Source organism: Perissodus microlepis, chromosome 1 (genome assembly GCF_051167445.1).
Source record: "Perissodus microlepis isolate ML-2025 ecotype Zambia chromosome 1, ASM5116744v1, whole genome shotgun sequence".
NCBI classification, from domain to species: Eukaryota; Metazoa; Chordata; class Actinopteri; order Cichliformes; family Cichlidae; genus Perissodus; species Perissodus microlepis.
Window position 1 is genome coordinate 5,999,945 of NC_140461.1, and position 12,595 is coordinate 6,012,539.

General features: G+C 39.7%; 1 protein-coding gene across 1 annotated transcript in view; it reads left to right on the top strand.

Moving 5' to 3' along the window:
- Positions 1 to 12,595, top strand: part of itfg1 (integrin alpha FG-GAP repeat containing 1) — a 165,002-nt gene that overhangs the window by 134,923 nt on the left and 17,484 nt on the right. The window contains exon 15 of the mRNA XM_084927789.1: positions 10,421 to 10,545. Coding sequence (XP_084783915.1) covers positions 10,421 to 10,545 — 125 coding nt within the window. The remainder of the gene's footprint in view (positions 1 to 10,420; positions 10,546 to 12,595) is intronic.

The window sequence follows — 12,595 nt, forward strand, 5'->3', positions numbered from 1 at the left end:
CACCTACATACTTAACCTTTAAAAACACATGTTCACCTGCAGCAACTCATCCAAAAACATATTGATCTTAACCTTTTAAATGTTTGCTAAAAAAAAAAAAATCCAAAAAAATTAAGAAGAGACCTCAGAGAGGAAATTATGTGAGTGCTGACCTGTCCACTTGGAACCAGTTATGTTGCTTTTTGCTGCATCACTCTGATTCCTCAAGCAGAATCCTAAAAGCCAGCCCATTTCACTTGACGTCATACTGATCTATGGGCACAGTGTAACCCTGTTCTCAGAGACCTCGTCAGGTCAATAGTGAGCACAACCCTTTTCTCCGAAAATTTATTGCATGGTATATTGAGGATAGTTTTTAAACACACAGTGAGAATTCATAATACTGGGAGAAAGATAGGGGAGTAGGTGGATGGGAGAAATGAAAAGGGTTAAAAAGGGAGAAAATGAGAGGGTGCAGAGGACAGAGCCGCAGAGAGAAAAGGATAGGAGTGAAAATGAGGGTGGAACAAAAGACAAAGATAAGAGATGCAAGTGGAGAGAGATCAGAACCGAAGATGAGAGAGGGAGAGAGGAGAGGGAAATATTGTTGTGAAAAGAAGAAAAGAAGAGAGGTAGCCCAACACCGAGATATGGTGAATTACTATTGATCAGGCTTAGCATGTTTTTTCTCGTCTATGTTTTTCACTCCTTCACCTATCTCCCTTTGCCTCTTTTCTCTTCTCACCCATTAATCTCTCTTTTCTGCAGCTAGTTTATGGGTACCATATATTGTCAAGACTGTTTAACTTATAATATGCTTCTATTGCCTACCTGTCTGTTGTCCCGTGTGTTGCTAAACATCCTTTGGTTTCCGTGAAGCAAGTGCTCATACAGTATGCATCGAAATGGATCATGAACTTTTTCACAGAGAGTAAAACTAATCTCAGGAAGCTACAGTGTGTCCTTCGGTGTTTTTGTTCTGAGATTTTCTCAGTTTGTTTGTTGGCTGAAGAAAGTAACTTACCTAAAGCAATGATATGGTTCAAGCAATATGACTGTAATGATTGTAAACGTGTCCTCATTGGATCAAAAATGTAACTTCCTGCTGAGGTAAATGCCTGTACAGTTAATAAAACCATCATATTCTTTGTGTTTAGTGGGAGTTAATAAATATTAGTAGACTAAACTGAGATGGGTGGGAACATGATAAACATTTTACCTGCCGTACTAGCCTTATCATTTACAACAAAGCTCCACTTAGGTACTCCATCATAGAGGCTCTGGTGTCAGTTGTTTTTGCCAATATCATGTGTCAGCAAAGATTTGTGCAGTGGTACAGAAAATTGCAGAGACTTATGTTTTCTGTCATAATAGAAAAGGCAGTGGCTAAATATAAATGGATTTGGAAATGATCAGCTTAAGAACTTGTCCATGGAGACAAGTGCACATTTAATTCAATTCAGATTTGTTATTAAGAGTCCACTGTGTCTTGCATCATCAGCAATAATATCTATAAACAGACCTACAGCGCTGCACCAAGCAGCATGCATGTGAACTGCTGGCAGAATATTATTCTGCAAACAGAGCAGTATTTTAATCTGTTGTAGTGTAAGAACTCTTCCAAACAGTAACCTGGTACAGGAAGAATTTCATATTATAGACATGTATTTCATGCTGTAGGAAATGTTCTTAAAATGTATTATGTATATTAATGTGAAGAAATCCCCTCTGTTATCCAAACTATACACTGTTGTTAGGTCAAATGTAAAAGTCTGTATCTCATTTCTTTTCTGTGTGCCAAGAACTTAAAATCCCTCAACCCCAAAACACAACTGTTTTTCGGACTCTGCCTACAGCCCTGTGATATCCCAAATGGTGCATTTCTAGTAGATCTGTGTAAAGTTGAGGTTTTGGCTGCTGTCTTCAAATCAAGGGTGTCCAATGCAATAGGGCTGTTCGATATAACGATATAAAAACGTCTATCGTTTCATTTTACGCTATCGTTTGTTTCGTGGTGTTGCAAAATAAACTGTTTTTTCATCGTTTTGATGGTCACTGTAGTGGCTATATTAATTTCTTAAAGTTCTCTCTTTCTCTTATATTTAATATAACCACACTACAGACGGACAAGCGCCTGTTTTTATGCGTTGTGCTTAGCAACAACAACGGTAACAGCATCGCGTGTCCGCTTGTTTATGTTCCACATAAACCTTTCACAATAAAGCTCAAGATCCTGTTGAGACTTTTCAAAATAAACTGAATCACGTGAAAGAGCAGATTATTTACGGATGAGAAGTAAAAAAGAGCCGCCAGGTGCTAAAAAATAAACCTTAGACTCAAACGTTAGAACAGGCTTTTCCCTGCAGCACGCCGTGTAATAAATACTCACAAAGAAAACGGCGGCCGTTACAACTTATGTCTAAAAACGTATCGTTTCATGCATCGTTTAAAACACTCGACTCCAGCTACATGACGCGCAGCTGGAAACACTTCACGCAAGACGAGCTGCCCGAGATTCACAGAATTTACAGAAAATGTTACATTTTTGTGATTTATATCGTTATCGGACGATAGAATTCTTATATCGGGATATGAGATTTTGGTCATATTGCACAGCCCTACAGTGCAATGTGAGAAATGTTGACATTGATCTAAGTCGAGACTTATTCACAACTGCGTGGTTTATTTCTCTATTCTAATGATTTCAAAATCAGATCTCACTGGATCATTTTCATAATATCAGAAAAAGCAAGCCACTATGCAAGCAGTTAAATTGTTTTTCTTAAGTGTGCAGTTGATGGGGATTGCTGTAATTTGAACACACCTGCCAATCATCTGCACTGATTATTATAAAACTCTATTTAAGTATCTAATGTTGACATGTACCATAACTTAATGACGACGTTAAACTTTTTCCCCACATGATGGAAGTTTGTCAATCCTAAGAAGCAGACCTGTATTTTTAAATGCACTCAGCACTGGCTGACAAAACTTTTTGCCAACTCTCAGGTTTCTCCTCCTTCTGCCAGTCTTGAAGTGCACATTTATCATTCCAGACATAGCACACTGACTACTCACTTGTTTTGCTGGGTAGTACTATTGACTTAATTCATCATGGTCTGGTTTCCAAAGTTTCTCATAACAAGAGTATTGATGAATGCTTCCATTTTGAGAGAATGTATAATAATGAGGTCATCCATCCAAGAACATTATTCATAACTGTATGCTCTTTTGGTTCATCAGTAAAATTCCCAATTCTTAAATGTTTTCAGGCTTCTTAACTTAAAAGAATTGAGTTTATTTTTGATTCAGGCTGAATATTTTTCTTCTCATTTGAATCACATTTTCTTCAGGTGTTTTGTAGCTTTATTTCATTTCTTTCTACAGCTGACATGGCTGGGAAAACTGAAGTGAATACATAAAATTTAAGAAATTTTACATGTCGTGGAGCTACACTGTATTTTTTAGTAACGGTGAGCAAGCAAGAGTGATGCACACTGTCTTTAGGTCTGTTGCTTCACACATGCAACCATGCTTCCATTTCATTCATCATCTGGATGCAGATGTCAACATGTTTTATTGCTGTATCATTTGAGAGAGAGCGCAAATCTAGATGGCGATAAAGACAGAACAACTATAGAGCCCATTGCTTTTTTTTTTCAGTGTCTCACCACACACACACACACACACGTGTGGTAAAACGCAAATCAATGTTCAGATCTTGACACCATTGTAGGGCTCTGAAGGGGGCTCTTCAGGCCAGGTGTACTGTGTGTGTGTGTGTGTGTGTGTGTGCGTGTGTGCGTGCGTGCGTGCGTATGCGCTTCTGTCCCTTATGGCTCCACCCTACATCTCTGCAATTTGCTCCTTTTATCGCCATCAGGGGAGCAAATGGTTTCTATAGCGACGGGCACCAGGAAGTTCTCAAAAAAAATGTTTCGTTTTTGAAACCCCAGGGAGTGAGAGAGAGAGAGTGTGTGTGTGTAAGTGTGTCGGCACTGCAAGCCAATTATGTTTATGACCGTATTTCTTTCCTGTATGAATTTACTGGGATTATGATATTGGTGCATTTTTCATTTTCCTGTGGAAGGATTTGCAGATGGTGTGCTGTTGCTTTTAACAGTTGTGTTTTACACGTCTGATGTTCAGATTCCTTATTTATTCTTGATTTTTTTGCCTCACTTATTGCCATCTTGTGCCCGTACACAAATTTGACTCGGTTTCAGACTGATAGACATGACATTGTTATTCTGCATGTGCCTGGCCAGAGGTGGTAGAGCCCAGAGACAGGATGTGTCATAAGATCTCGGCAGATGGACACACACAAACGTGTTGAAGCTCCCTCAGAGGCATCCATGTCCTCTCTCTGTCCGACTTTCTCTCTCATCTTTGTCTCACTCTTTTTTTTTTTTGCTTTCTCATGCCCACAAGGAGTTAAAATGTGTCTGCTTAAATATCATGGGGGCGGGCTTGTATCCCAAAAGCCTTATCAAGGTCCTAGCTTGCATTCTGTTGTGAGGAAAACAAAGTATGATGGTGTGAGAGGAAGTGAAATACATTTTAGAAACTAAGAAAAGCACTTGCTCTTCAACCCACAGTAGAGTAAAATGCAATTAACATAAAGTAAAATGAGATTCCACTCAGGTACATCGAAGTCATTTAATTTGCAGTGTTCCGAATTAGTTTCAGCCTAGAGTGTTATCTCAGGTACTGTGACTAGCATACAGGTGTCAAAGAATACACTCAGTTGTGTATCATATGCCAAAACTGGCAGTGAGTCAAAACAGAATGAAAGACTATCAGAGTTACCACAGCTAGACTTTGCACAGGAGGGTGCTCATTCAAGAATGAAAACATAAAACATAAAATAACACAAAAGTGCTGCACTAATAATGATGATTTAGAAGAGTGAAAAATAATAATTTCCATAATTTGTTAGACAAACACACAATTTTTATACACCGCTACAGTTGATTTTAAATCTTTCAGCTCTAATTCAACTGGTTTTACAAAACTTGTGCATTTTCAGAGGTTTAAAATGAATCGACAAGCGGTTTTATAGCCAGGCGAGGCCTAATCAGGAGAGGTCTTTATGAAAGAAAGTACAGAACATTTAGGTGCAAACCACTGGTTATACTCAAGAACAGGAAGTCAGGATTTGACTTTCAGAAAATATTTTTTAAAGCCTGCATAGTTTAGAAAGAAGAAACCAAGATTAGAGAGATAAAAGTAGGTAGAAGGAAAGGAACGGCTCATGATCCAAAGCATGCCATATCACTGCCAGTGGTACATGGGCCAGTAGTGTTTACTGATGATGAGACTGTTGGTAGAAGTAGCAGGATGAGTTTTGAAGTGTTTAGCACCATACTCTCTGCTCAGATTCAGCAGAATCCTGCATAACTGATCAAACAGCATTTCTGTGACCATGTCAGTCACCCGATTTCAACCCGATATAGCATGTTCTTTAGTTATTAAATACAATGCTGAATGTAGAAACAAGCTAAACGTGATGATGGCTGTAGTAAAGCCCTGGATGGGCATCTCAAGGGAGGAAACAAAGAATTTGGTGATGTCCATGGGTTCTTCACGTCAGTCATTGACTACAAAGGAGTTTAATGCAAGTATTGTGTTCTTGCAATATGTTCTGCAAACATTTGATTCAGTTCAGCTTTACTTGTATAGTATCAAATCACAGCAGCAACCACCTCAAGGCGCTTTATATTGTAAGGCAAAGACCCTATAATAATACAGGGAAAACGCCAACAAACGAACAACTTGCTTTGAACAAACATTTAGTAACAGTGGCAAGAAATATCTGCTCTTTAACTGGAAGAAACTGACAGAACCTGGCTCAGGGAGGGGCAGCCATCTGCCTTAACCATTGGTGTCAGTTGTATAATACCACGTCTAATGTGGTATTATATATACATAGTGAATCTATGGTAATTTGGACTTGAAACCTGTTATCTCCTCAATTATTGTTTTGAAAAGTCTTATTTATAAGTCTTATTTTTAGTCCAGATCTATTTAAAAACATTTCAGTTCAGCACTCATCTCAGTTTACTTTAGTAGGTGTACAGTCGGTGGCATTTCCAAATCTTTTATTTTACTTTCCTTTGTCTCAAAATAATATAAACACAAAATAATAAAATAGACATTAACGTGTTTTGTATTCTACCAATCTATGTTTGGAGTAACAAGGTGGATGATCAAGTTCAGTTCTAAGCACTTAAGCAGGATTTCTAAGACTTTTTTATACTATACTGTTTTTTATATAGTCAGTAAAATGAAATGTAATACTTCAATGAAGAGCAACTTTTTCTTTTCATTCTATTGTATTTTTCTTTTCTCTTTCTTTTGGCACAAATTGGGTTGGACCCTGTGGATATCTGTGTACTTTCTTTCGTGGGCGTGTGGTCTTGAGTGTTTGCTTGTCGATGTGTTTGGCTTTGGAGCAGTAACTTGTTGAATCGAAGCACATCATGCTGCCCACAAGTGTGTCTGTGTTTAAAACTTGAGAAAATGAGAAGTCCGCACAGATGTACACACACCAAGGGTGACTGCTTGTGCTACTTCGAATCCGCTTTGTCTTCTAAGAGATGGATTGTAGGCTGTCAGTCATGTGTGCAGGGTGGAATCCCCTGCCAAGACCTCCGCTGGCTCTGCTATTGGAAGATAGGACAGAAATGCGCTTGCTCGCATATGCACAAGCGCACACAAAATGCAGACACTCCGATACACTGCTCTGCATAATACCCTTTGCCAGCCTCCCCGTGTTGTGAAATGGCTTTGCTCCAGCCGTGGCCGTGTTTGTTAGCCAGTCTACTCAGACACGCACTCGCACAGTACTCAGCAGACGTTAAGCCAGGCTCCCTGCCTGCAATATAACCCTGCTTGATCCTCCATCACACACACACACAGACACACACGCGCGCACACACACACACACACACACACTCTCTCTCACCCACTCTACCCTGCTGAGTGGCGGGCTGCAAGCTATCCACCTCTTGCCCACAAACGAGGAGAAGCCTTCTGTCAAAACCATCAAACCAAACCTGGCCTAAAGGTTCAATCCCCTCAAAAATCCCCTTTTGTTCAGCACCATGGCTCTGAGGTTCTGTGTGAAGCAATGAAGTGGGTTTTTTTTTTTCACAACTGCAGGATAGAGAACAGAGAAGAATTAGTCTGCCAATAAATTATTTGGTTGTCAACTATTAAAAAAAATAACCCTAAAGGCTATTTAATTGTTTAGATTAAAGACAGAAGTGGTTAAAAAGAGTTCCGACCTGTCAAGTTAAGCAGCAAAAACTCTATTAAGTTTACTTGGTTAATCCCCCCACCGTGTTATCCTCACACCCTTGTCCCACATTCACCAGTTTTGTTCCCACACATTTATGTGCGTGTACAAAAGTAGCAATTGACAAGAATTTTTATTTATTTATTTTAATTCAAATCATTCTGATTCTTACTCAGAGATGCCGTTTCTGTTGTTGTTGAGGTTTTTGTTGCCCCAGTTTCTGTAGATATCAACAAAGGTACTCTGTCTTGAAACACCATCATTCTGATTTTCTTTCTTTTTTTTAAGAAAAAAAAAGAAAGAAAATCCATCAGGATTTGGGGTCGCTATAAGCGTCGCTGCTATTTATTTCTCCTTTTACATCCTCAACTGTCCTAAATTATTTTTCTTTGTAGTTGACAGAAAAACTACTTTTGGTAAACTTGGATTTTGTGTTTGTCCACATGTTTTAAATGTAATGCACATGTAAATTTAACCAGCTGGGGTAGGATGAAAAGTCTCAGAATTGCCAACATAGTCAGGATCCATTGTCTTACAGTATGTAGTAAATTATAGTCAATTTTTGCCAGTCTGTTTGATGGTTTTTGAGCTATTTCAGGCTGGATCAAGTGGTCAACTGAATGACCCATTGAAAAACATTGTTATCCCTGGTATGATAATGTTGCTATGTGTAAAAAGCATTTATAAATCAAATTTTATTGCAGAAGTACACAGCTTTCCAGTCTACTGATCTGGTGAATTCCCCTAACACACACACAAATGCACGCACATGCACGCACACCTCAGTAAATGTCAGACACCCCAGGATTCAGCTTCAATGTCTCATAAAAGCTGTGTCTTTGTACTTCAGGTAAGTGTCCAGCTCCTCCTGGAAACAGCCAATATTTTTGATCATCCATCGTCTGTCTCTCTCCATGTGCAGTGTGTGATTAAGGCAATTACGCTGCCTCTTCAGAAAACCGCATCCCGGTGCTAAAAAGCTGTGAAAATAAAATACATAGACCAATAACAAGCGAGAGAAATTTAGGCATAAATAGACACGGCTGAAAAGCTTTCTTTGGTTGAAGATGGCAAAAGTCAATGGTGTTCATTGAGCTTCCATACTAACTGGAGCCACAGAGTGGACATTAGAGCATCAAGGACAGGCTTTCATTGCACTAACACCATATAGTAGCTACTAGATACTTTCACCCACTGGCTGGTCAATTTGTACCCCTGCAGTGTTCTTGAGGTAAAAAGCCAGCTTTATTTGTGCAGTGAGGAACAACTTTTAAGAAGAGAAATATTTAGCTGCAGTCAGGTGGACTGACAGGACCTTACTGCAGGTGGCCAAAATGAACCGGACAAACTGAGGTTGGGCATAGATTAAAGAAAATAAAGAGAGAAGCATAGCTGTTGTGCTTCTCTTGGCCTGCAATACGCAGTCCATCCACATTAGTTCTGATCACTGGCTGCCTCAAGGCTTTCTCTCTCTCTTCTTCCATCTTTCTCTCCCTCCCCTTCCCTCTCTTTGTTTACCACATAGAGGTTGATTTATGTCGGCTGCACTTGGCAGAGTTGGGTGGCGTGGGCGAGATACAGCAGCTGAAGGGGAGAGAGAGAAAGAGAGAGAGAAAAAGGGGAAGCAAAAGGCCAAATCAGAGTGATGTATCAAGAGAGAGGAATGGAGAGATGAGCAGAAAGGAGGAAACACAATAGTGAGGATTGGATGAGAATATTAAGTGAGTGGGGAGAGATTACAGGAGGGAGGTTGGGTGAAGAGACAGAGAGAGGTGTTGCACTGGCCTCAGGTGTCTCTCTCTGATTTGTATCTTTTATGACGCTGCTTCATGTCAGAACACAAGGTCTCATGCTGCAGTCCCTCTGGCTCAGTCGCTCTGGTTGTGTATTTCCTTCTCATTCCTCTTATTATGGTTACTCGTACGTATTCATGTTGTCATCAACAGTCGTGCTCAGGATAGGTTTGGTTGGAGCACATGGTTTTACATTATATGAGCCCAGTGATGAAGTCTAAGTTGTTGATTTAATGTTCTTTATATGGTTCTTGGAATCTACAGCACTTTGTTGTTTCTAAATGTACGAAAAACAAATTTGACTTGATTTCAGATGTTAGACTTCCTTCTGTGTCTCATTCCCACCCATCCCAGACCAACACCTTGTAATGATCCTGGATACAGAATCGTTTTGAGGTTTCCTACTTTGTCAGGCACCAAGATGTTGGCGGAAATGGAACCTTTTGGTGTCGCGAGTCGATCGGGCTTGTTCTGGTACTTGTACGCTTAAATTTGGGGAGTTTGGAGGCCAAATCAACACCTTTGTCTTGCCTCTTGTCATTCCTGCACAGTTTTTGTGGTGTTTTAAGGTGCAGTGTCCCTTGTGGTCTGGCAATATTAAGATGGATGGCGTGTTTGAAAGTAACTTCTAAAGTACATGAATTCCAAAGCCTAAGACTTAAAAAGCCCAACAGAATAATAATAATAATAATAATAATGGATTGCATTTATATAGCGCTTTTCAAGGCACCCAAAGCGCTTTACAATGCCACTATTCATTCACTCTCACATTCACACACTGGTGGAGGCAGCTACAGTTGTAGCCACAGATGCCCTGGGGCAGACTGACAGAAGCGAGGCTGCCATATCGCGCCATCGGCCCCTCTGGCCATCACCAGTAAGCAGTAGGGTAAAGTGTCTTGCCCAAGGACACAACGACCAGGGATCGAACCGGCGACCTTCCACTTTTAGTTGCTTATAATAATGCTCTTTAAAGACTTTTTGCTGTACTCTTTTTGCACATTGTCGACTCTCATAGATTACTGAATTATGATATAGCTTTTTTCCCCCACATATTTTCATGATAAATTTCAAACTTGACCAGCCAGAAGTACAAAGTTGTACTGGCAAGTGTACCAAATTTCATCCTCTTGAGTGCTTTCCAGTGAATTAATTAATGCAAAAATGTTAACTGTGGTGGCAGTAGAGTCATAATGATTCAGCATCTGGAGACCGCACATGCTTGTCTGTACATTCAAGGGCAATACATGCATATTTTTAATGTATATTCTGACTTGGTTTTAGTGTTTGCTGAAAAGAATACCTCATTGATGGCAAACTTGTCTTTTCTTTGTCTTCCCTCCTGTAGCTGGTCAGCTAAGCCAGTCAGCTTATTTCTCCCTCCAGTTGCCCTACACTGTACTGGGGCTCGGACGCAGCGCCAACTTCCTTGATCACCTTTTCGTTGGCATCCCCCGGCAGCCTGGAGAGACGGTGAGGAAATTTTACCGAGACAACTGCCAGTACTTCTGCTGCAGGGTTCATGGTCTCACAGAATGTCTGAGGAAGATTCCTTTACAGAGCTTATGTCACAGCAAATAGCAAAAGGAAGGAAAGTTGTGCAAAAAAATGAGCCTTTTACAACCCCAGGTGCAAAGTGATTTAAAATACAACACTTGTAGTCAAATGCCAGATTAAGTCATTTCTGAGCATCTTAACGTGTCCTGAATTTAACAGTGTGCGGCATGCCTGACTAAGACATTGAATGTCTCTGTAATGAGCCTCGGGATCGTGGTTTTAAAAACAAGAAAATCTTCCAAGAAAATATCAAATGATGGATGAATTAATGGAGGGAGCAATTGAAGCACTTTTTGTATGTCATAAGCGGAGAGCAAAAAAAGTTGTTTTTCTCCAACTGCTCCAGCATTTTTCATGATGGGCTTGATGTAGCACATTTCTTCCAGGGATTGTGAGATTAGTTTGAAAGGTGTTTTGTGAAGGTTCAGTAGAGGGATTTCCCTCCACATACTTTCTTATCAAAGTAGAAAGTGAGGTAAACAGAGACTACATTATCTCCCTAATCTTGCAAAGGCATTTAATGCTTGGTTGAGATTTTTCCTTAATTAAAGCAGTAGTTTATGCAAGGAACTATTTTATACCTTGTGTTTATGTCATTTGGCAAACAACTGTTTGCTTGCTGTTGACGTTACTTCATAAATATAGAAAGGGAGACGTTAGTCTGTACATTTGACAGCTTTTATGCTTGAAATATAAAAATAAAATATAAAAATGAATTATCATGCGTCTTAGCTTTAAAAAAAAAAAAACAATGACATCTTCACAATCTTCACAGTTACTACTTTTTTTTTCTCTCCAAGTTTTACTGGAAGTCTTTGGTTTGATTTATGTATATTTCACCTAAACACAGGCCAGCAGTTTTATTTTTGTAGGGATTTTCACATTTTATTTACCTCTGCTTCTCCTGCTTAATGAGGACAATATTTTCTCCGGTGTCATAAACAATGATTTGACTTGAAAAAGCATATTCTGCCACCCACATCTCACTAGAGGCGTGATTGCGCAGTAGAATCTAGGTGAAAGAAAATCAGATTTCCCTGCCCATTTTATGACTAAAAAATAAATAAAGGTTGAGAGAATTATGTGACACAGATTGATGCTATACGGAAGCTAGATTACACAGCTCCTTTTTAATGTGTGGGATGATTGATGACATCAACAGAGGAATTAATAAAGGTGTAGCGAGCTTCCCACTGAAAGAGAAATGCTAATGGCTTCCTTTTTTACTACTTCTACACATCTTTGCTGAACAACAAGCTAAGTGACTGTTTATGAATGACTCTGAATCAACCACATATGTGATTCCTGTCATACGGCAACAGATCAGTATAGTAATAATAAATAATTGGTTTTATTTTATGGTTTTTATCTATTCTTTGTCTATATTTCTACTCTTCACTACCTCTAATCTCATCTCTCTTCAGTTCAGCTCTCTCCGCCTTCATCTCCGTCTGTCTTTTTCTCTCTGTAACGTAGCACTGTCACTCTGAATATTAGGCACGACAGGGCCCCTTTTCCCTCCTGTGTGGTACCAAGGTCTTCGTTGAGCAGCTGATTAGAATTGCAGATGGCTCAGTCCGCTAGTCAGACAGCGTAGGGCACCGGGAACACTCATCACAAACAAACTGCGTTATTGTCCTCTTTCCACACCCTCCTTTTTCCCATGCAAAGGAATGCAATCCTTTTCCCCTCATTTTTCCTCCTCTCTTGTCCCTTTTACAGTGTGAATTAATTAATGCCTAAAGATGTGCGCTATTATGCAGAGTAGTTTTTTCTTTGGTGCCCAGAGGGACTGGGGAGTGGAGTACCTCCATCGAATCTACCTGTAATGAGAAAAGAGGCGAAGGTTTAGAAATCTGACCGTTACGCCACCCTGCACAGTCGGCTTATTTAGCTCTTTCTGTTTGCCAGCTCTCTTGATCTGCTTGTCTCTCATTTTTGTTTTGTTTCAATCTTTATTTCTGTC